This window comes from Cornus florida, unplaced genomic scaffold (assembly GCF_030987335.1).
Source record: "Cornus florida cultivar Cherokee Brave unplaced genomic scaffold, ASM3098733v1 CherokeeBrave_3.0.0_Hap2_Chr03, whole genome shotgun sequence".
Classification (NCBI taxonomy): domain Eukaryota; kingdom Viridiplantae; phylum Streptophyta; class Magnoliopsida; order Cornales; family Cornaceae; genus Cornus; species Cornus florida.
Window position 1 is genome coordinate 15536697 of NW_026775573.1, and position 24683 is coordinate 15561379.

At 35.0% G+C, this 24683-nt stretch overlaps 3 protein-coding genes and 1 long non-coding RNA gene across 5 annotated transcripts; 1 reads left to right on the top strand and 3 right to left on the bottom strand.

Moving 5' to 3' along the window:
• Positions 1–1954: 1954 nt before the first annotated feature.
• On the bottom strand, positions 1955–8140 carry LOC132299657 (26S proteasome regulatory subunit 6A homolog A-like). Of its 2 annotated transcripts, XM_059796410.1 has the most exons (11): positions 8073–8140; positions 7836–7991; positions 7624–7740; positions 7000–7107; positions 6390–6581; positions 6108–6299; positions 5418–5536; positions 5184–5271; positions 4701–4820; positions 4468–4608; positions 1955–2335 (listed from the first exon to the last, which is right to left on the bottom strand). In XM_059796410.1, the coding sequence occupies exons 2-11, from the start codon at positions 7938–7940 to the stop codon at positions 2258–2260; spliced, it is 1260 nt and encodes a 419-aa protein (XP_059652393.1). In that variant the 5' UTR covers positions 7941–7991; positions 8073–8140; the 3' UTR covers positions 1955–2257. The 2 variants fall into 2 exon arrangements, with proteins under 2 accessions (XP_059652393.1, XP_059652394.1); XM_059796411.1 differs by lacking the exon at positions 8073–8140 and having other exon boundaries at positions 7836–8063.
• A 579-nt stretch (positions 8141–8719) lies between these two features.
• Positions 8720–14562, bottom strand: LOC132299658 (uncharacterized). The gene is made up of 5 exons (XR_009480157.1): positions 14019–14562; positions 12573–12624; positions 12295–12428; positions 9595–9714; positions 8720–9449 (listed from the first exon to the last, which is right to left on the bottom strand). It is a non-coding gene; the product is annotated as an uncharacterized LOC132299658 (long non-coding RNA).
• A 427-nt stretch (positions 14563–14989) lies between these two features.
• LOC132298668 (GDSL esterase/lipase At5g03980-like) lies at positions 14990–16391 on the top strand. Its single transcript, XM_059795059.1, has 4 exons — positions 14990–15200; positions 15323–15471; positions 15551–15836; positions 16081–16391. The coding sequence occupies exons 1-4, from the start codon at positions 14990–14992 to the stop codon at positions 16293–16295; spliced, it is 861 nt and encodes a 286-aa protein (XP_059651042.1). The 3' UTR covers positions 16296–16391.
• A 440-nt stretch (positions 16392–16831) lies between these two features.
• LOC132299659 (probable U6 snRNA-associated Sm-like protein LSm4) lies at positions 16832–23512 on the bottom strand. The gene is made up of 6 exons (XM_059796412.1): positions 22562–23512; positions 21674–21715; positions 21152–21226; positions 21001–21060; positions 18707–18746; positions 16832–17703 (listed from the first exon to the last, which is right to left on the bottom strand). Exons 2-6 carry the CDS (start codon positions 21674–21676, stop codon positions 17468–17470), a joined length of 414 nt encoding a protein of 137 aa, XP_059652395.1. The 5' UTR covers positions 21677–21715; positions 22562–23512; the 3' UTR covers positions 16832–17467.
• Positions 23513–24683: the final 1171 nt, after the last annotated feature.

Sequence of the window (24683 nt, forward strand, 5' to 3'; positions counted from 1 at the left end):
ATGTTATTAGAATTTGGAAATTTGTGAGATATAATAAAGTAATTTTTTTTTTAGAATATGGCTCAAATCTTATAATCTTTACTATTTTGAATCCTTAACTAAAATTCATATATTATAAAAAAAATTTACTTTAGAAAATTTAAATTTAAAGAAAGTATAAGATTGCGTTTGGATATGTTTGATATATATTAAAAGTATTTTTAATGGTTATCAAATTTAACTTAATAGATAATTGCGGGTAGAGGTTGAATACTTTAGGTAATTTTTTTTCATTAGACAATTTTGTCTTTTTATTTTTTATAAAGATAATTACACTCATTCCTTAATAAAGTTGATATTATCATATATATAGTAAGACTAACATCCTATTAAAGGATATTATTGTAAAATTAACAATAAAAGGGTTTAAACAAATATTCTTACCAAATAAATTAAAAAATATTTTAATTGTAAAAAGTATTTAGGCAAAAGTGCAAAAAAAAAAAAAATCTGAAGTTTCACCAAGTGAGCGAGTCCGTCCCTATAGTTTCAAAAGTGAACAATTTGTCACTTTACATTTTACTTCCAACCGCTTTCTTACCATATTGTGATGCATATGATTGATACTTTTTGATTAATCCCAAAAGTACCCTCCAATATAAAAAGCTTTTGCATTCCTTTGTTCCAATCAAACCTATTTTTGTTCTCTCCTTTCCATTTGCATCTTCTCTTTATGCTCTCCCTCCAAAGCCAGTTCATTCAAACATATATATATGTGTGTGTATTTGATTATAGTAAGTTGTAATATATAAAAATTATTATTATTATTATTATTATTTTCTTAGTTGGTACTCGCACACACTTGTCTCTTCTGAGACATAAACCCCTGACCTTCCTTTGGAAAGTAAAAGACTAATACCGCTAGGCCACTGGCCCGTTGGTATATATACATATATGTTCATGTGTATTTCTTTCACTTCTATATTTTCTATCTACTAAAAGAGTTTTGAGAACTAGATTATATCAACTAGTCTGTAATATAATACAATATATCTGAGGATATAATACAACCATGAAAGGGACGTAGTTAAAGCCCCACTTACATATGATTTGAAATGTGGGATTGTAAATCCTTTTTTGGCCTCAAAAGCTTTCCTCATTCCTCACCTTAAAGATTTCAAGGATTTCATTTGCTTGAAACTTCAATAAGTTACTATTTAGTTTTGTGCTCTGAATGATTTTTCGTCTTTTTACTCTCTACTGAACAAGGCCATGAATACAAATGAAGAAGTGTTATAAAAAATAATAAATAAATAGAACTACAAATGATGAAAAAATTAATGAACACGTGTTCTCCAATTCTGTAGAAGAAAAGGAGGAGGAAACTCATTCGGCACGAGTTCACATAAACTAGACAGAAGGCCCATATGAGGAGTTACAATACTCTAGTCAATTTAGGATCATGTAATAATAATACCTCAATTTATTAGAGAAAGCATTTAAGATATTTTGTCTTTTATTTATTTTTATTTTTTATTAAAAAAAGTTAGTTATAGGGTAGTGTGGTAAATACACAATGACATCCTGTGAAAAATGGTCAAAGGTAAAAACTATAGTTTCAAGTTAGGAATCAAATTTTTCTCAAAGTTTCTCCCATGAACGGAGTGACGGGCTTTGGGAAGAAGAGAAGTCACCACGTTTCGTGATACCATTTATGATTACGGATCGTGTAGACCATTTACATCGTTTCCACAATATTTTCCATGTTTCTATGTTGAGGAAATTTTTGCGAAATAAGTATCATTTTTGGCATACAGATCTTAATGCGTGTGCTCCAATTGATATTTTTGGACAAATAAAAAAATAAAAATTTATTTTGAGTTTTTCATTATCGAGCACGGAATTTATAATTATAGACGTGGCCAAAAAAGTAAGGAGATAATTTTAGGTCTCATAATATATGGTTATTCATGCCTGACAGAACCATTTTTTGTTATATAGTAACCTGAGAGGGATGGATAAATTATCAAAATCAAACCCAGGACTTTGCTGTTGTTCTTACTACATACAACCCAAATACTACTGGATGTCCACCTGTATCAAATCAACTACAGTACCATCAATGACATCCAGTCTAATTTGGAACTAAAATTGAAGAAAAATTAGTGTTACATAATTCAGCAGTTTGAAGGAAAGTTATCGCTACAAGGATGGTAAACAGTCTGCAGCACTTCTCCACCACCAGCCTCAACTGGTACAATCTTCTGAGACTCGGAATCTATGCATAATAATTCAAGCTTGCTTTCTTCTTAGACTGAACTTGGATAATACCCTCGTTGAAGTCTTCATGGTTCACCTGGAAAACACCGAATGAATGCTTTGTATTAGTAAAGCGAGAGAAGAAAAATCGAGTGACATGTGACTTCCCCTGGAAAATACCAAACGCTTACTCCAAGTTTTCAAAATATATTCACACAAGTGAAGTAGATGTGTAGTAAGCTATATAACATGAAAACCGCACAAAAATCCACGGTGCTTATCTGCTCCTATCACTATGGTGGAACTAAGTTTATACACAATAAAATAAAATAAAATACTAAATTTCTCCATCTATGTTTCACCAAATTTTCAACACATGGCATGATGCTTATAATGATGAATTAATCAATCTACTTCACATGAGTTCTAAACCTCGTCAATTAATATAATGCAAGGTTCTTGAAATTGAGTTTCTATGCTGGATCAGTAAGGAGGTCTGGAGAGATCAGAACGAGAATCTTTAGATCCACAGAATGAGATAGATAATATCTAAAAACACTTGTGCAACTTAAGAATTCTTACAAGCATGCGTTGAACAAACCCAAACCTACGAATTCTTAAAAGTATGCTGGATCAGTAAGGAGGTATGGAGAGATCAGATCGAGAATCTTTAGATCCACTGAATGAGATGGATAATATCTAAAAACACTTGTGCAACTTAAGAATTCTTAAAAGTCTATGATGAACGAACCCAAACCTCATGAAAAAAATACAAATGATTAAGACGAATGTTTAGACCACAAAAACTTCCAAAAGCTCTCCCCGATAATTTTCTAGCACATTAATCCTCCATAAATAGAAGGAAAATTTCACTAGCAACTTTTATTTACAAAACCATACACAAATTATAAGATGAAAAATTCATGAAAAAGAAACACAAAATTACAATATAAAGTTGCAAGGTACTTTGTAGAATTGGGAGTCGACTATGGATCCTACAGCTCATGCGATCTTAATATGTTTTGCACAAGCATTCTATCCTCTCAGGATTCTTTTGTGATGTCCAAAACTGGATGAAAAAAGTGGAGGATTTGTAGAAAGGACCTTTTCTCCTATTCTTAAAAATAAGGTAAGCTTCAAAGGTCCAACCTGGAAAGTAATTGACCAAAGAACACACATTGCCCCAGTCAAGTAGTGCTATTGTTGGTTCCTAAATGTCCTAGTCATGTCATCTATATCTAACCCAGCTTTCCCAATATATTCACACAAGTGAAGTAGATGTGTAGTTAGCTATATAACATGAAAACAGCACAAAAATCCATGGTGCTTAAAAATTTTATATGCTCCTATCACATGGTGGAACTTCATGCTCGCAGACTGTTGAGATCATACTTCCAGAATAAAATGAAGTTTAGACACAATAAAAAAAAAATACTAAATTTCTCCATCTATGTTTCACCAAATTTTCAACACATGGCATGATGCTTATAATGATGAATAAATCAATCTACTTCATAAGAGTTTTAAACCTCGTCAATTAATATAATGAAAGGTTCTTGAAATTGAGTTTCTATGCTGGATCAGTAAGGAGGTATGGAGAGATCAGATCAAGAATCTTTAGATCCACAGAATGAGATGGATAATATCTAAAAACACTAAGTATATGATGAGCAAACCTAAACCTCATGAAAAAATACAAATAATTAAGACAATGTTTAGAGCATAAAAACTTCCAAAAGTTCTCCCCAATAATTTTCTAGGACATTAATCCTCCATAAATAAAAGGAAAATTTCACTGGCATAATGAACTTTTTATTTACACAACCATACACAAAGTATAAGATGAAAAAATCATGAAAAAGAAATACAAAAATTACATTATAAAGTTGCAAGGTACTATTGTGGAATTGGGAGTCGACTATGGATCCTAAAGCAGCTCATGTGATCTTAATATGTATTGCACAAGCATTCTACCCTCTCAGGACTCTTTTGTGAGGTCCAAAACTGGATGACAAAAGTGGAGGATTTGTAGAAAGGACATTTTTTTAAAAAATAAGGTAAGCTTCAAATGTCCAACCTGGAAAGTAATTTCACAACATGATCTAATGGTTAATCAAGTAGTGCTATTGTTGGTTCCTAATGTCCTAGTCATCTCATCTAACCTAGCTTTCCCAATATTAAGTTTGTCAAAACACACACACAAAAAAACACTAACAGAGAGAGAGAGACCTCAGTGGCATCACGGCGAAGAGCTAGCATGCCTGCCTCCACACAAACAGCTTTCAACTGTGCCCCATTAAAATCATCGGTGGAACGAGCAAGCTCCTCAAAATTGACGTCTGGGTGAACATTCATCTTTCTAGAGTGGATCTGCAATCCCAGTGCAAATTATTCAATAAGATTTCATCAATCATGAGAAATGAGATACTTTAAACTTTATAAAAGGACACTCAAAAGGACACCTGCAAAATTCGAGCTCTGGCTTCTTCAGTGGGATGAGGAAACTCAATTTTACGATCTAATCGACCAGAACGCATGAGTGCAGGATCCAAAATATCAGCTCTATTTGTTGCAGCTATCACCTGCAATTCACGAGAATACGAAGTTCAGAATTACCAACTCAGTTAATAAATTAAGTGAACTGAAATTTTATTAGTTATGTAATGGCACAATTGTTGGTGGGATCAGAAGCATGGTTCAAGATAATGAATCTGTTATGACTCAGCTGATGAGGAAAACTATGATCTGAAGAAACCATAGCCCAGAATTATATCTGCCCTCCATCAAAGTAAAGATGTTCTGAAGATGCAATCTCCATGCCACAAAAGTTGGGAACAAATAAAATCCGCTAATTATGGAATTCAAAACCTTCTAAATGTTCAAAATTGCCTGAGCGTGTGACCAGAAAACTAAAAGTATGTTCAATTAAAGGCAAAGATAAAGACCTTTATCCGTTCATCGCTACTAAATCCATCAAGCTGATTGAGCAACTCCAACATTGTTCGTTGAACCTCTCTATCCCCGCTGACTTCACTGTATTGAAAGAAAGAATTACAATCAATTAGTCCCATTAAGACACAACCTCTTTAAGTATTCAATCCCAAATTCCATTACACCATGATTCAGAAATTGCCAAGGCAGATTAAGTAAATTACACATAAAATAGAGTTATGGCATACCTGTCAAATCGCTTTGTGCCTATAGCATCAATTTCATCTATAAAAATAATACAAGGAGATTTCTCCTTCGCAAGTAGAAAAGCATCACGAACAAGTTTTGCTCCATCCCCAATGAACATCTATGAGCAGTACAAGTACTATTACTTCTTCAATTGTAAAAAATATTTACTATTGATAATAAATACTTGAATAAATGATATTCTTTGTTATGGATGGCAAAAAAAGGTATAGGAGAATTACTTTTATAATTCTGAAAATAATGTTCTCGTCAATTTTACCAACTGGAAAATCGAGTTCCATGTAACTATTCAAGTCATTTACAAAAATGTCATCTCCATAGTTAAGACCAGATACACTTTAACAGAAATTTTTTGTTGACAAGTCCAAACGTCTCTTAACATCCAAACCAAAAGAGTAAATTTCCATTATACAAGCAACAAATAGAAACAAGAATAATATTCCATTTCCTGGCGCACCAAAAAAGGTTCAAAGGGAAAGATCCAGTACAGGAATACTTGACGCAAATCCATCAAAAAGTAATCAAAATCCTTTACTAAAAAGAAACCGTATGTTTCAAAAACTGAACTGATACACTTTTTCAGGAAAGGAAAAAAAAACTATTTGCAATCTCCAAAGTTAAATATAACAAGATCCAAAAACATTCAAAAAAATAATTTATAACGAACATACCTGTACAAGTTGCGGACCTGCTAGCTTCAGAAAAGTAGCATTGGTTTGGGCTGCACATGCACGGGCCATCAAAGTCTTCCCAGTCCCAGGAGGTCCATACAGAAGCACTCCTTTGGGAGGACGAATTCCTAGTTTCTGGAACCGTTCCTTGTGAGTCATCGGCAAAACAATAGCCTCAACTAGTTCTTGGATCTGTCAAAATGAGAATGAATTCCAAGTTAAAAGTAATATATCAGGTAGACAAATATTAGAAACTTGTATTCAGAGCCATAAGAAACTTGCCTGCTTCTCAAGCCCTCCAATATCGTTGTAGTCTTCTACGGGCTTTTCGTCAACCTCCATAGCCTTGACTCGGGAATCATATTCAGATGGCAGGGTATCCAATATCAAATAACTATCTTTGTTCACCCCAACCAAATCACCGGGCTTTAGCTTATCAGGATCAACCAGACCAACCACGGGCAGAAAAATTGTCTGCAATTAAGATGGAAGAATGGTGTTTCAAGATAAAGTTTGAGGGTCTTCAAACATTAGCCACCTTAATAGCATGAACAGAACAAAATTGACAAATGATATTAGGAGCAATCAGGATTTGAGTATAATCATTGACATACAAACTCAAGTTTGCATATAAAATAGTACCTCGCTGAAAATGGTTTATACATATCATTAGAAAATTAATGCCTAAAAAATCGATAATTTTGACATAAAATAAGAGCTGCTCTGAAGATAAATCAACTTACTCACCCCCAACTGCACCCCCATTCCCCAAAGAAATGAAAGAGGGGAACAAAAGGCATATAATCCAAAGAAGATGAAAACATAAAAGAAATTTATATAATATTTCTATTTGAAAAAAGACAAATAGATGCATAAGAACATGATGATGTACCTGGCGTGTAGACGTTTTCAATACAACACATTTACCCTTCCTTTGTGAATCAAGATCAATATTAGCACCATCTTCCTCAGCCTCATCCTCTGGATTCATTTCCAAAATCTGAAGACAGAAAATTCGCAGTGAATGACCAGAACAATATCTACAGTAAACATGTGATGACCTCTGCTTAAAACCTACACCACCATTGAAGCTGTAGCTTTCAATGTTTCTAGACTCTAGGTAATCCCAATATTAGAATAAAAGAAGTACGTTTTGTGATATTTTGATACTTTGAAGTTTGGCTCAAACCCCGTCAGATCTATTATACAAGTTACAAATCGTTTATTGTCCCACAAAACCTAGGCCAAAGGCAATCATGTTGGGTGAAGATACAACACATCTAGAAGTCAAGTGCCTACATGTTTTGATGACTTAAAGGAAGAAGTTACTCCATCAGCACAGAATATGAGATTGCAATCACAGATTATTTTCAAATGAAATATAAATACATATAATCTATTCCCTACCAATTTCAGGTTCTTAATTTCATATAAAATTATTTTTGACAACAAAACAGAGTATAAAAGCCCTAATTTATTTTCCAGCTTTTTTCGGTGAAAAAAAAAAATTTATCACCTCCACTATGTTGCCGACCAGATATGGAAGCTGCTTGTTGAGTTTTATTTTCTCTTGATTCTCCTTTATCTTTTCCTTGAAGGAATCCAATTCCAGATTGGATCTCTGCAACTCTTCCTTCAAACCACAATAGATTCACACAGAGATTGTCAAATTTAAATAAACTTTGAAAAAATAGACGAAATCCACAGAATATGACAAAGAGATTTTACCTTGAGCACTCGAATCTCAGTATCTAGAAGTCGAGAAGCCCTACTTAAATCATCTGTCGACATAGAACCTAGCTGATCGTCGTCCTCAACCATGGGAGTGGCCATGATCCTCAGATGATGTGTGCGCGTGAAGTAAGTGCAGATAATGAAGAACTCCTGTTTGCGAACAACTTTCTGTGAGAGAAAGAGCGAAGAACCAAAACGAAAGACAAATTGAGTTGAGTTTTATAGAGAGACCTGGTTATTTACTCCACTTTTTAGCTGCCCAATTTGTAAGTTGCCCTAATATGGTATGTTAGAGAGACCCAAGCCAAATTTAAGTAGGACGAGAAACTACAGCTCAGCAGCCCAATCCTGCGATTTTTGTCCTTTTGGCGACCCAGCCTACTCCAATTTGGGTCGTTAAAATGGGCCCGATTCTTCTTTTTTCTTTTTAAATTTTGAGGCCCAAAACACTGTAACCAAGACCCAATATAAGGACGTGTTTGGCTGGGAAAAAAAAAAAATCCAAAAATCAGTTTTTTTGGCTTTTTTTTTTTTTCTTTCTTTTTTCCCCCAACATAATTGAACCAAAGAGCCCTCAAGGCACTGTTTGGCTGACACAAGCAGTGCCTTGAAGGCTTTTTTGGGCTAAAAAAATTTGGAGAAAAGTGATTTTTTTTTTTTTTTTTCCTTTTTAAAATTGCATTGTTTTAATTTTTATAATCCATAATAATTATTGTATTGTTTAAATTTTTTATATGATATAGCCGAAAAAGTTATTTCATAGGAATTAACAAGTTATTTGGTAAATAACTTAAAAGGTTAAAATTGTTTTTACATTTTTTTTCGGAGGGTTAGTTATTCTTTCCCTCCTCTCTTCCGACTAATTTTGGACCAAAAAAAAAATTTAAACAAACAAAGAGGCTATGAGGGAATCGAGGATGCTTCACCAATCTCCTCTTTTCCCTCCAACCAAATATGAGAAGCATCATCTATCCCTTCTCTCATCCCACTCTCCTCAATCCTTCTTCCAACCAAACTAGCATTAGATTTCATATTTCCAAGAAAAAAGAGTATTAGATCCACCCCCTCGTCTGCTCCTGAAAGTTGCAGTAATGCCCTCGCTCAAAGTTCATGTAAACATCCTACAATGCCAATGGTAAGATTTCTTACTATTCTAATCTTGTTTCCCATTTTTTGTGGGCTGTGAAAACACAGTATATATTATATATCTGCATCAATATATTGCCTTCAAGATTTAGGTAGTTTTCTTCAGTAGTTTGTAATATTGCAGCAAAGTATATAACCATTTACAGCTATTAATTATAAATCCCTAGAATAGTTTTACTACACAAGCAGAGTCGTGTAAACATACTTATACACAAGCATGTAATATAATGAACATGAGTGATACGCTACAGATTTCCACCTGTACCACTAGAGTTGAGCCTAATACCATTCTTTTCACTGAATATCTTTTGTTTTTGTTGAAGGGTTCCAAGAGCAGCATCACTCAAACTTCAGGATTCTAAGAAGCAGATTCACTCAAACTACTTCAGTTTCATCAAGATCGAATGAAATGAGATATACTCATGATCTGGCCAGCAGCGAACCAACGCAACAATTTCCTCACTGTAAGAAAAAAGAAAAACAAAGTAAACAATCATTGATTGAAAAGATTATTATTGTTATTATGTCCATTATATAAATAAATTAATTAAAAATAAAAATACATAAAAACGCTCTGTGTTTTGTTTAGTTGTAGAAGAATGAATACCTTCCCGGAATATCATCGAGGGGGTACTCGCCCTTGCAAACAATATACGTTAAAATAAAATAAGTCCCATGCATCACTCTCACTGTATGCGTTTTCCCGCAACCACAGGTCACCCCGAACCTATAATTCACTCAATTTATTTATTACCAGAAAAATACAATAGTAAAAATAAATTCTTTGGTAGGAAGAACCAATTCTTTAACAAAGATAACAATACAGGTGAAAGTAGTATAGCAGCAGAAACAGAGCAAAAAAGTACATTTGACAGAGAAAACGGTCGAATTGCAATCCCTGAATAAACCAACAAGACATATTTGTTGGACTTCTTAATTTGGTATATTTTCACTACATAGTCAAATTCTAAACCAGCAAAAATATTTTCGTACCTGGCACCTTTCACCGGTGCTTTACTCCAACCTTAAGAAGTTTGTCTTAAATGCATAATTATTAACTGAAAAATCTACATGAAAATACAATAGTCAAGATTTATAACGAAACAAAATCCGAGATTTGATTTAATGACTAACTTTATCAACACCACCCAAAAAAGAAACCACCTCCAGAAAATAAATGACTATTGCATGACTATTTTCACGATGTCTGATTTTTTTTATGTCGGCATCATTTCCCCATTCACCACTCACATAAATGTGCGTCCCACTTTTGGAGAAGAACTTATTTAATCCACCAGCCATATTATTCTTTATCATGCCAAAAGTTCAACAAAACTAAAGCACATATTTAACAGGAAACATTTCATTAAATAACTATATAACATCACTCGATTGTTTTATCAGTGCCTATGTGTCTAATAATACCAGGAAAGCAACAAAAATTAAGGAGATAAAATATGGAGGGAAGACGAGAGGCCTGAGAACCTGAGATTGATGTTTTCCAAGCGCAGACATATAAGCTAGTAGAAACATTAACACTTGAGACTGGTATGCCGTACACTCACATATAATTTTTAGGACAATACTTGCCTACTCACCGGTGAGTAAGAAACTTATACTCACCACGTATGTGACGCAATGCTAAACTGACAAGTGTTCTTATATTTAAAATAATTAAAAATAAATTATTTGATAGTTATATGGGTTAAACCCAAATGGATCCGAATAAAATTCTACGTAGTAATTCTCACTCCTCTTCCTCTTTCTCACGCTTCTATCCTGTGGAAGCCCTAATCTTATCCGTTCTGTTCCTCTCCCCTTCTCTCTCTCGCGCTTATACTACTATTAATCATGATGGTAATCAAGAGTGGGATTCTTCTTTACTACCTCATCAGTTTCAGGGTTGGGAGGAAAAATAACCCATGACTGTCCTCGGTTATGCGGTCATCAAGGGCTATATTCTCATTTCAGTTGAAGATACAAATCAAAGTCCGCCTGATCGCAAAACTCAATTCTATTGTTATAGAGTCGGGAATAAGAATTCAATGGAGGAGTGGCAGCTTGTCAAAAAGGACAACAAGGATGAAGTATATTACCACTTGGATGGAAAGGCTGAATATGTTGATGGTTGGGTATACACTTCTGTAAATAAATATAATCTTCTCAAGATTGCGTATTGTGTCCGATTTTCTGATGATGGTATCATTCAATCTCTTGCTATTCCACTGCTGTTTACCGGACTTCGATGGAAAGGCTGAATATGTTGATGGTTGGGTATACACTTCTGTAAATAAATATTATCTTCTCTTGATTGCGTATTGTGTCTGATTTTCTGATGATGGTATCATTCAATCTCTTGCTATTCCACTGCTGTTTACAGGACTTCAATTTGCAGATTTTGCATATCCTCCAACTCTGTAAAAATATGAGCGAAAGAGAAGGGGAGAGGAACAGAACAGATGAGATTAGGGCTTCCACGTGATAGAAGCGTGAGAAAGAGGGAGAGGAGAGAGAATTAGAATTTGATTTGGATCCATTTGGGTTTAACCCAATAGCTATCAAATTATTTATTTTTAATTATTTTAAATATAAGATCACTAGTCAGTTTGACATTGCGCCACATACGTGGTGAGTATAAGTTGCCTGCTCAAGTATTGTCCTTTTTTTTAATGCACTGTTCTAAGTTGACATATCAATCTAGCAACACAAAAACTCTTAACTCGATAATTGACAGTTGACGCATACAAGGCATAACTTTATCTTTGCTATTTGTGATGCTTGAAACAAATATTATTATCATTGTCCTAGTAATGTCACACTCAACAAGGCTTGTTCACTTGAGAGTTTTTCTAGGACTCATACATATATATTCTTAAGATATTAAACTTGTAACAAGAAGTCATCAGAACATACTTGATATTAATATTGAACAAAGCAAGTCTCACTTGATTTCATTTGATTAGTGTAAAGTATTAAACATCAGGGGGTTCAAGGTTGGGAGGCAGAGAGAGTTGAGAAGGTGTTTAGGTTAAGTATATAGGAACAACACTTTGGGGGAGGGTGTGATGAGGTAATGTGGGGAGAATGGATGGGTGCATGCTATGGTGCTCAACAGAGACCATATTTCCTCCCTTCCATAGAGAGTCATTTGGATTTTGGGGTTTGAAAGCACTTTCCAGATAGGTTTTTTGCTAAAATAATGGTGTTAGGCATGTTTTGATTAATGAAATATTTTACTCAAATAAAGACGTGCACCCTAATTGGTGCTGCATGTGTCAAGGAGCAATGGAAGCCATGGATTATTTACCTTCGTCTATAGTTTTTCTTGGGTTTGAAGCTCTCACAATAGAAACCATCGCAAGTGTCAATCTGTCACAATCAAGCGAGGAGTAGGGCTGCCATCCAACAAGGTATTTTCCAACTTCAAGTCCCAATGACATACTTGATTCATCAAGAAACATAATACGAAGAAGCAAAGTAAACTATCCAGCTCGCATTGCCAAAATCAGAATTTAACAAAATATATAAAATATTTTTTTCTCTAAATATATAAAATAAAATTTCAAATAGAAAGGATAAAAATACCATTCCATAACAATAGCTGACATCAGATATTAGTTGCTAAAAAGAAGCAAGCCTGCAGCAGAAACAGGATACACCAAATCATATAAGCAACACATGCATTGGAGAAGATATGTCAAACTATAAGCAGTAAATTAAAAACCTCATCCTCACAGAAACACCCTTTATTGCATATTCGATCACAATAGCTAAATGAGTTGGTGTCAGGATCAGATGAATTTATTGAATTCAAACATGTGATCTCAATTTAAAATTCAATTTACACCCTCCTATACTATAACATGGTACGAATGGTACACAAAATTTATTCTTTTTCAATTGTTGGGCAATAGTTTGTGTTAGGAAGTCCCCTTTGGATTTAAATAATCTTACTGCAGGAACTTGAAAGTGAAATAATAACCCAAGATAAGGTCATTTCAAAAATATGAGATAGAAAATGAGATTTCACTAAACCATCTGACGTGATATTTTTCAGTTTTATCGAAAAGACAAATTCAAACTACTGTTGGACATGTGTATTGCAGCATGCCATAGTGAAAGTGTCCCACAAGATAATCGTTAACTGGGATAAGTGCCGCGAATATTGTGCTATAACTTGTCATACAAATTAGTGAACTGACTTAATTGCTTTTGCTCTTACATTTGTGCATGATTGCTAGCTATTCAACTATAATGGAATCAACAAGCTTTTATTAATCCAACTGATGTTCTTATATTCCACTTTGCCTTCAACTTATAGGACCAATCCAAGATTTGTACAAAAGGTAAAAGTGAAGACCTGAAGTTTGGAAACAAAGGTTAAGTATGAAAGTAGCTACTTCATGTAAATTAAGCCAAAACACCAAGTCCGTGCCTCTAAACCCCAACTTCATGAGACCAACAATTTGCCATCCCACAATCCCCTCCATTACTGCTTTATATGCCCACATAGTATATGATAATATCCAAAACTTGGAAAATTCGGCTCGAAATCCTCTCAATGTTAACAGAATCAGCAGATAATGTTTGAGAAATTTGTAACGCTTGGTGGTCCTCTCCTACTTATTGTATTTTACATAATACAGGACAAAAACTACCCATTTCCTTGACCATAGCTAAAACTGGGAGAAGTCGGATGGATAATCCTCATGATCTGTTGACAAAGATACTAGATAACACGTGTGCAATTTATAAAAACTCGGTGGTTCTCTCCTATGTAGTCTATTTTATGCATACACGCGCCGCAAACACAGATACATATATATGTATATATTTAATTTATAAATTAAATCCAAAACATCCAATCAAAAAAAAAATTCTCAAAAGGACATGACAAGAATTTAAATTCAAATGGCTCAAATCAACCACAATTGAATAGACATATCAAAATTGAACACTCAAATGGAATGAAATGAATCCTTAAAGGGCCTTTAATCAAAGGAAATGGGAACAAAAATTGCAAAAACATACCAGATGGTGCTCATGGACGTTGTGCTTGGAGCTGTGAAAACCCTAGAGAGAGAGTAGTGAGTTGGAGACTGGAAGATCGATTATGTAGGACTTTGATAAAATGCAATCTAAGTGTGTCTCTCAGAGCTCCAAAACACGTTTAATGGCTCCTTAATTGATCGATTCAGAAACTCAATCCATCAACACAAAGATAAGCCCTAGATTAGCGTTGTGTTAGAAGAACATGAACACAGAGAATATCTGTAAGAGAGGGAGAGGGAGAGGGAGAGGGAGAGGGAGAGGAGATGAAATATATATGTTTTATGAAACCTTAGCTTACAGAGAGAGGAATGAAGGATCGATCGAGACAGAGAGAGAAAATGAACTGAAATGATATGGTGTGCTCTAGTGACATAGTAGGATGAGAGAGAGTTTGATGAGCGTTTCACGAAGTGTGGATAAATTCTCTTGCTCACCGTTGGGCAAGAGATCACCACTCTCTCTCTCTCTATATATATATATATACACACACACAACTATACATATCACTTTCCTACTCAGTTTCAAATATTGTAATATTGTTACTCTATGCTGCATGGTATGGGATTTTAATACATGTCTTGAGTCTTGTCAAATAGTCAAATTTAATCAAAAGGAAACATATTATTATGGGGAGGAAATTATTTTTAAAATTTTCTTGTCAAACAGTCAAATTTAATCTAAAGGAAACATATTATTATGGGGAGGAAATTATTTTTTAATTTTGCTTATGTTTAGGCATTGCTATGTATGTATTTCCATATGATATATCCTCCAATGACATATACAGTTTACTGTATGCATGGGTTCTAGAAGTTTGTTTCCACAACATTTACACAAATGATAACAAGTTTTTTATTTTTTAGTTTTAATCTATATTTATTTGGGTAGCTGATGAATTTCATGCTATTGAGTTATTTGTAAATTGTAATATATTTCATATTCTCACAGCAATGGCAGCTGGGCTTCCAGTTCTTAATCCATTCAAAAACACTGATGCAATCTTCAAACATGGAGCAAACTTTGCAGTTGCTGGCCCTACAGCATTACCAATAGAGATTCTTGCAGACAAGAACATTTCATCCCTGGTGACCGGCAATTCTGTCAGTGTTCAACTTGATTGTATGTTCACACATTTCAATTCCATCTGCTATGACGATAGAGGTTGATGATTCAATCATGTATATATGCATGAACTTGGAATTAAGAGATTTAAGTTTTTATTTACTAGTAATTACGAATAATTATTTTATTTACTTGGTTGTTATTAATATTTGTTTTCACATGTTGTGTTGAGAAGCTCAAAAACTCTCTCTTCGTGGTTGGAGAGATAGGAGGGAATGACTATAATTATGCACCGTTTCAAGGCAAATCCATGGAGGAGGTCAAGAGCATGGTGTCTGATATTGTTGAAGCCATTATGGATGCTGTTAGAGTAAGTTTTTCTATATATATATATATATATATATATATAATTATTTGCTACTATCTATTTTAACTCTATCTAATTCTAGGTATATGAATTTTGCAGACTTGCTCAGTATGGAGCAGTTCGAGTGGTTGTTCCCAGAAATTTTCCAGGTTGCTTTCCGATTTATCTCACAGGATTTAAAACCAATGACTCGACGGCTTATGATGAAAATCATTGTCTGAAAGCATTGAACAACGTTTTGATGTATCACAATGACCATCTGCAGAAAGCCATTGAAGATCTGAAGCAAGAATACCCTAATGCAATCATTGTATATGGTGATCACTACAATGCCTTCCAATGGCTTTTACATAATGCTCCTAAACTTGGTGAGTCTCTCTATGCATCTGATCATCGCTAACAAAAGGCGCACAATAATTTGATAATGAACATTGATTGTAATTTAATTCATAAAAATGGTATCTAGGCCGATGAGTTAGACCTAAAACTATGGCAGAAGGGCTATCTATCCTTAGATATGTTTCAAGTGAGATCATGTTTATCACTTAAAGTTTTAGGTTTAACTTATCGGATAGAGTAGCATTAGTCTTAATTTATTTATTTTTGCTACAGGATTTGACAACACTCTACAAAAAGGTTGCTGTGGAATTGGGGGTGACTACAATTTTAGTCTAACAAGGATGTGTGGAGCTCCTGAAGTTCCAGTTTGTCCTGAACCTAATAGACTCGTTAGTTGGGATGGAGTCCATTTGACAGAAGAGGGATATAAGGTCATGGCTGGAAAGCTTATTGATGACATCTTACCCCAACTACAATGCGTTGCTTAAATAGTGGCATATGTTTATTCATGGGTATTTTGCTTCAGGATCTTCTGTGTATTTTTTAATTTAAATTTATTTTTTAAACTGTGAGTAGGTATGATTAAGAGTGTAGTTTGAATTTATATATGGTTTGATTGATTGATTTTGAATTACTTAAAATACAAAATCCTTTTACGTAACATTATTATTGTGTTTGATGGTGATGGATGTTGAGATCCAAAATTCCTTATCAGATTTTATTCTATTATAACAAATAGAAAAATAAAGAAGGGTTTTAATATTCAAACACCTCCGTAACCCCACCACCCCCAACCCCCCCCAAACGCGCGCGCACACTTTTTTTCTACCACAGCAAATAAAACTAACCCTTAAAACTAAACAAGGGTTTATATATATATATTTTCATTCCACAGACCATATCACACAGTACTGATAAGGGGTGGGATTTCTACAACTATCCAAGAAAAATCAACCACATTATAATTTAATCTAAGCAAGAGACACACACCTACAGCAAACAAAGAAACAAACAAAAAAGAAATGGAAGACAGTATCTGTTACTTAAAAGTGATCATTTTCCTTCACATCCTCCTCCTCAACCATTGGAGGAGATAAGAAGATCTTTCTTCCAACAATGTATTTTTGCACTTTTATTGCGCCAATAAAGGGACAAACTGTCCATTAACGCAGCAAATTTCTTTCCATTTACTTGATTCGGCAGCTTTACTTGTATCAGCCACGACCAGGACCTCCACCGGTCACCAAATTTCAATCCACCGATTATCTTAGAAAGCAACAAAAATGCAACTGCTATTTTTGTCACAAATAGGTATCAGCCACGACCAGGACCTCCACCGGTCACCAAATTTCAATCCACTTATTATCTTAGAAAGCAACAAAAATGCAACTGCTATTTTCCTCAACAAATAGGTATATGCACCATTCAAGTGAGGATCACCTTAAACACACGATTTTTCACATGGGGTTTCTTTTCTTACAAACTCGAAAAAAAAATACATGCTTAAGAAAATCATGAATAGTGCACGGATACCATGTGTTATGATCACCATAAAACATGATTTGTTCATTTAAAGAATAAAAATTTCATATGGTGTTTAAGTTTATCAGCGACAATATGTTTTAAGGAAATCATGCAGTTGTCTTTGTGATGAAAATCATCAGAAATGGGAATTATAGGTTTGCTGCTTGTATCCTAGACTAGGAATAAATGAGTATAAATTTATAACTCTGCTGACACCAGGCTTGCTACCAGACGCTCCCCTGCCCCGGCCTCCACCTATGCATCTGCCACCTCCATCATCCATGCCATGCCCAATACCATTTGCTGGCCTCCCACCAGGACCATCCTCTCTACCTCTTCCTCTTCCACGCCCTACCCCAGGTGGTTTTCTATCTGAAAAGGTAAAACAGCAAGTAGCAAAATTTGCAAGTATGAGTGATAAAGAGAATTAACCAAAACTGCCATGGCATGCATGCACAAATACACAAACATGTCCTGAAATTTTATAACTATTTTAGTTTTCAGTGATTGCCAAAAAACTAGAAATGCCTGCCACTTCATGTAGTCAAACATCTTTTATTTTCTCCTCCTTTTTGTTCACATGCTATGTTTCTCTGAACTAGAAACAATAAAATAAATTCAAAAAGATTTGGGACTCAGCATAAGTTCTATCCAGACAGTTCCATGGTTTTGTTAACATCAGAAAAAATGGAACTTCAACCGGTACAGCACTTGGAACTGCTAAAGCAGCATCGCATTCGCATATAACTTGCAAAGTATCAAACAAACTATATGATTTTTTATAAGAAAGCACAAAAATTATGCAGGCCACACTGATAGTAATAAAGACCTGTTCAAATTGCATTGTTTTCCTAAGATAAATAATTTCTTCAGAAAAGAATCCCAAAATGAAATATGTAGATACTCATGCCCTGTGTAAAATTTTGAGCCAAGATACAAACAAGTTCTCGACAGTACTACACAGATGGTAAGTTTGTCCTAAGTGGTTGTAGTACTTGTCAAAAGCATTATGTTGAGAAAAAGATTTTATTACAATTTTCACGTACTTGTGGTAGAAAGTTGTTGGTGCTATTCACAGAAGGTGTCTGCTGGCACCAGTATGCTCATTTGGCCATGCAAGGATGATAACTCTAAAAGAAATGACCATGCTGACACTGGGAAAAAAGTGATATGGATTATTATTAAAGCCTACATGTGCGCTCAACGTGTATAGAGAAGAAAAGACTAAAAGGAGAAAGGTATTACTTCATTTAAAGAAGTAACATGTTCACAGTTTATCTCAGTTAGTGTTTGAGAAAAGAACAAAGTCACCAGCAGTAGAATAAATATAAATAGAGTATTCCAATGGGTTTAACAATGAAATATCAATCGGTACCTGCACGGCTCTTGGTTTCTTCTTGAACTTTATCAATCACCTGGAAAAGCAAAACCAACATTATAACAGCAACAAAAATCATCATTAGAAATTCCGAAAAATAAAATAAAGCAATACCAAAATCGAAAATGAAGAGAAACAGACCAACGAGATTTTAAAGTAATGGCATTGGTCAACTTTCTGAAATGAAATATCTGTACATACTACATAGGTGAAGTCCAATTTCATGAGACCAAACAGCAGTTGGAAATAATAATGATAATAATAAGGTACTGAACATGTTGCTGAAGGAATCAAGTAGTGAACTATTGTATTTAATCACATCATAAACCAACAAAGAATCACTGCAGTGATACATTTGTGCAAGAGCATAGAATTCATCCCACAACATATGGTACCAAAACTTTCGCCTATATCAATTCACCGGCAAGATCAATAAATAGCAGCAGATAACCATTCCCTAGAAATTATAAGAAAATCAGATGGGCTTACAACATTGTCATTAAACTGCTTATAGACCGAACTTCATGAAATATGATATTGCAATCAGTTACGCAAACTTAGATGGGAAGATCTATTGCATTAAACAAATGACAAAAAGAAATAGCATAATTAAAAAGCAGGATCTGTAGATAAAAATGTACACCTGCTAAAATGTGAGGAAATTATAGTTAACATAAAGGAACTTAAATTTGTAATTTATCCTGATGGTAAGTCTAGTGGCTATACTTAAGTTGCGATGCAATATATTGATGCCATTTAGAAACCACATAATATTTCCTGAGATATTGAAGACCTTGTTGATCTGGTGATTGTACATTGCAATAATTGTCAAATAATAGGAACCCCCGTCCAACTAGGGGGAAAAAAAAAAAAGGAACGGGGAACCCCTGGCTTTTGTAGCTTTTGTCATTTTACTCAGATCTGCCCACAGCTCCTTGTGGGGTGGTGGGACCTGTACATTAGTTCTTCCGACCCATATTGTAGTACCCCCAGTTATCTTTAATACCAATGTCATAATGGGTCAGTTCCATGCCCAAAAGGACTAGTGTAACGGGTCAGGTGCTTCACGGTCCAACCCAAAAGCTTAAATCATTAGGTGGGGCTAACACCCAACCCATTTATACACATTTCACTTCCCATCCAGATCCAAAGTGGGACAGCACTCCCCTTGTAACATTCTCAACCCCCACCCCCCCGCCCCCCCCCAAAAAAAAAAAAGAAAAAAAACTCGCAATTCCCTTGTTGCAATCGGGCCACCTTGCCTACCTAGGCGGCAAACCAGAGCATTTCCGGGCTGGGCACTTTGCATGACACCGGATCAAGGATTGGGTCTGCCTCTGATACCAACTATAACAGGTTGGGTGTTTCACAATCAAACCCAAAAGCTTAAGCCATTAGGTGGTGCTAACACCCAACCCATTTATACCCATTTCACTTCCCATCCGGGTCCGATGTGGGCCAAGACTCCCCTTGTAACAACTAGTCACTTGTGCAGTTCCCGAATCTATTATTAACCCCACACCCGGTACACTAAGGTTATGTATGTTTTGAGTCCACCCTCCCAACAACATTTGACATTCTTGGATATTCTAACTTCTATCTCAACCATATTTTTAGATTGTACCAGACATATCCCACCTCAACCCAACCAAATAATAATAATAATAAATAAATGGACATGTATTTGTAACGATGGCTTACCGAGATCCTCCACTTTGACAAAAATTAAAATATAAATTGTGTAGGATACACTACAAGGGATAGCTAATAAGATGTATCCACAAAGAACATCAATTTCCCTCCATAATCAATTTAAGTATTATTACAGAATTTTGTGTCACTCGTAAATTTTTTAACAAGAGTACATGGTCTAAAGAATAAGACAGTAAGACACCTAAAAAACAAAGAGTAGTAATTCTGTAAGCATGCCTAGACCAATAAACTTCCCAACAGTACAGAATCACAACTCCTTCAATTCTCAATAAAGGAAATTTCAGCCTTTTCGACAAGCCATTAAAAGAATAAACTCATGCTTTACACTAACAACCAAGAACTGATGTCCAATGAATTAAAAACCATTGATGATGAACCACTATCAAGTAGTTGGGATCAAAGTTATATTTAGTTGATTGGAGCAAGTCCATTGATACACAAAAAAATGTACAAAGATAAATATGCAGCATCAGCAGCAGAATCTAAAGTAGGATATATAACAGGAATGTCTTCAAATAACTATATTCATAAAACATCAAAAGTTAAACAAACGTCATCTGGAACACGAAAATACTTACTTGTATCCCCACGAATGTAGCATTCAGGCATTCTCCAAAACCTATCTCCAATTCTCCATCCTACAATTAATTATCAGTTTTAGGTGCAATCATGATTCATGAAAAAAGAAAGAAAGAAAATTTTTAAAAGCTGATCAAAATATTCAAATACTTCTGAGGTGCAGATGACTTCACGAAGATGGATATTCATCCAGGTGTCGCAATTCACCAAATGCCAGTTATAAGTCTCCCCATTTTTTAGTTCCACCAACGGCCACAACAACAATAAATCTTTAGAGAGACACAGAGAGAATTCTTCTTATATAAAAGCAAATGATTTTTAAAACTCTCAATAGTCTCACCCTTTAGCCACTGAGAAAGCAGAGACAAAATAAAATAAAAATAATAATAAAAAAAAAAAAAACAGAAACTAAAACTTCGAATCCCCAGATTTTGCCTATTATGGTTTGAATAAATTGTAAATTTACTCACTGGTTGTTATTTTGGGCTTAAGATTGTATACAAGTAATTGCTGTTAAATGTTTGAGTTTCTTTTCTTTCTCAAAATTCTTGGCAATCATACAGAGCATAAATTTGAACTATGTATGTAACTTCATTTGTTTTCAGCATAATTTCGGTAACAAAACAAAGACTAAATTAAAAAATTCATCTCAAAAGGAGGGAAGAGTGTCACCATTGGATGCCCCTGTGCAATCTTGAGTAGAGAAAGTAGAAGCTGAAACAGAAACAATTGAATCTGTTCAATAGGCACATGCAAATATCAGAGCTTCAAAGAACACCAAACAAAACCAAACCAAACCCTAACGGAAGTATCAAATCAGTGCAGTGATTAGCATACCATCTTGCTATACACACAGCACAATCTACCGATGTCAATCAACCTTTAGACAAAATGTGGTCAGAAGAGAGGTAATATTTAACAGAAGCTCGTTTAGTTGCTGAAAAAATGTATTAAAAAAAAAAAAAACAAGCAAACAAACAAACTTGACTTTTAAAGCTTAAAACAACACATTCACAGGACTAATATAAGGCTAAATTACATTTGGGTTTACATTTCACTTATGGTTGAATTAGTGATTTAACATTCACTTATACTTCAAATATTAATTTTTTATAGAGTTACAGGGCTTTTGAGATATTAAATAATGAGATATTAAACAACTATACCATCCTTTGACATCCTATTGACTATTTTTGTGACCAAACTAGTCATCACAATCACCACCGCCCGTCTCTGTGTTCCGCAACACCATCACCAACCTTTGCATCTCTCTCTCTCTTATTCATCGTAAAAAATGAACCCCACTCTCTCTCTCTCTAGCCCCAAATCTCCCCCCTTCTGTTTCTCTCTCCTCCCCACGCATATCCTCTCTCCTCTTCGAACCCCATTCTCTCTTTCAAGCCCTCATGCACTCCGATTCCTCTTTCTCTCTCTACCTTTCTTTTTCCCCTTTCTCTCTCATCCCCTCACACGGTTACAAGCATAAATGTTGTATGGGGTACCTTTATCTTCTTGCTCAAACACAACACGGATTCCAAAATTTTGATTTGAAGATCAAACCTGGATTTGGAACCAGAGACTAGAACTACCAGTGCGCAATCGAAGAAATTTGCCTTTTCTATACTGGAACAATCTAGTGCTCCAAGAAACTCGTTGACCCAGTCATGGTCTTCTTCTTCGGCGTTTGCTTCTCTGTTTTTTTTTTTTTTTTTGAGATGGTAGATATCAATGATAAATGTGCTGACATGTTTGAGGAATTGTTTCCCGTGTCCCCTAAAACAGAGCTGCTCAAGCACTTTGGATGTCATGCTTCAAAAGCAGGGCTTATTTTTAGATGGTAGATATCAATGATAAATATTCTCGGTAGGTAACCCTTCTCTTGGTTCCAAATCCTCGCCTCCCCTCACCACGCTGGCGCCGATGTCCTCATCAGTGTTGAAGACAACCAGACGGCCAAGAATGAATTGCCGCCATAGCCGACGTTACAGCGCGTTCAACCCACGCGGCGCGTCTTGAACCCACGCGGCGCGTCTTGAACCACCTCGATCTGCAGTAATGGCGGCGACCACACTTCAACACTCTCTCCTCAGATTCTTAGCCCCCTCTCTCTACACTCTGCATCTTTCATGCCATCCGACGACACAGAGTGATTCCGGTGAATGGAATCGTCGGACTCCTCTGGGCCGAGATCTGATACGTGTGTGGTGGAGGACCGTCCTCAGCGTTCTGTTGTTGATTTCGGTGCGCGTTCTATTGTTGATTTCGGTGCTATGTTGTGACAAGGACAAAGGTGAAGGCTTGATGGTGGTTGTGGGTATTGTCAATTTTGTGGTGGTTGTGGGAGTGATGATGGATGTGGCTGTGGGTGGTGGAGCTGTGATGATGCGGCGGCAACGTGGAGGTAGGGTTGCCGCCGGGGATTTTTTTATATACAGACACAGGAAGTTGTGGGTGGTGGGGTTAAGGATGGTGTCGGCGCATGTACAAACAGTGTGTACACAGGACATTTTTTTCTTATAAAATTATACATATTTTGTATTAAAAAATTAAGAGTAAAATTATACATATTTTATTAATTCGCATATATTAGAAGCTAAAAAATAAATTAGGGTGCGAGTAAAAATAAAAAGTTAAAAATCAAAATCTTTATCTGAAATATGACCTAGCCCTAACTACAAGAGTGTCAGTGTAATTTATTCCTAATACAACTACGTAGGCTTGTTAGGGTTGAGTTTCCGAAACCAAAACAAGCAAAGTATAAGACTTTCTTTTATTTTCCTCAGCTTTGAGAGATTATTCCTGAAGTTCTATTAAACCTAGAATTAGAGAAACCAAACATATTAAAAAGAGATGACTAGAGAGAACCTTATATCGCTCTGTGTGTGAAGAGATCGAGAGAGATCTCTGTCTCCCAAGTTGCTGATTGTTGAGAACAACTTTGAAGATGGAAGTTCTTTGGGTTCGATAAAATTGTGAATTTGCTACAATGCCTCATTTTTTTTTTTTTTAGGTTAAAATCATAAAAAATAAAAAATAAAAAATAAAAACCCTCTACTTTCAAAATCATGCATAAAAGTTATAAGACCCCAGTAGAATTTTAAAAAAAAAAACATATCAAATTACCCCCCAACCGACTCACTAAATGGATTGTGAAATGTCAAATTTGACTTTGCTATTTAATATTCAATTAAAAGCTATAATTATTATTTTAAAATTTTTAAAGTGCACATTTATAATAATCTTATTTAATGTTAGTTGGGTTGTTATCTTACTACTAATTGATTACCCATTTCTCGCCCCCAATATTATTTTTGTAATTTTTAAATAATAATTATAATTTTTAATTCAATATTAAATAGTAAGGTCAAATTTGACATTTCACAACCTATTTAACAGGTAAGTCACGATTTTGGGGGTTACTTGATTAGTTTAGGTTTTTTTAATTCTATAGGGGGTTTTATGCACGATTTTGAAAGTAAAAAGGGTTTTTATCATTTTAACCATTATATATATATATATATGTTTTGGGCATATTCTTCCAAACTTTTCAGTTCGGTTCTTATACGGTTCATTCTCGGTTCCAATTCCAAAATAAAGAATTGTTAGGCCATGTTTGGTGTGAGTGAATGGAAATAAATGAAGTGGGAATGGAACTAATTTTAAAAATCCACTCCTATCTTTC

Excerpts from the sequence above, each read along its gene's own strand:
- LOC132299657 (XM_059796410.1), bottom strand. The coding sequence starts at position 7,940 with ATGGCCACTCCCATGGTTGAGGACGACGATCAGCTAGGTTCTATGTCG. Across the intron at positions 7,108-7,623 it reads TGGTCGGCAACATAGTGGAG|ATTTTGGAAATGAATCCAGA; the intron begins GTGATAAATTTT and ends TTCTGTCTTCAG. Across the intron at positions 5,272-5,417 it reads GGCACAAAGCGATTTGACAG|TGAAGTCAGCGGGGATAGAG; the intron begins GTATGCCATAAC and ends CTTTCAATACAG.
- LOC132298668 (XM_059795059.1), top strand. The coding sequence starts at position 14,990 with ATGGCAGCTGGGCTTCCAGTTCTTAATCCATTCAAAAACACTGATGCA. Across the intron at positions 15,201-15,322 it reads CATCTGCTATGACGATAGAG|GTTGTGTTGAGAAGCTCAAA; the intron begins GTTGATGATTCA and ends TTGTTTTCACAT. Across the intron at positions 15,472-15,550 it reads CCATTATGGATGCTGTTAGA|GTATATGAATTTTGCAGACT; the intron begins GTAAGTTTTTCT and ends ATCTAATTCTAG.
- LOC132299659 (XM_059796412.1), bottom strand. Across the intron at positions 21,061-21,151 it reads AAGTCATCTGCACCTCAGAA|GATGGAGAATTGGAGATAGG; the intron begins GTATTTGAATAT and ends AATTAATTGTAG. Across the intron at positions 18,747-21,000 it reads CTACATTCGTGGGGATACAA|GTGATTGATAAAGTTCAAGA; the intron begins GTAAGTATTTTC and ends TTGCTTTTCCAG.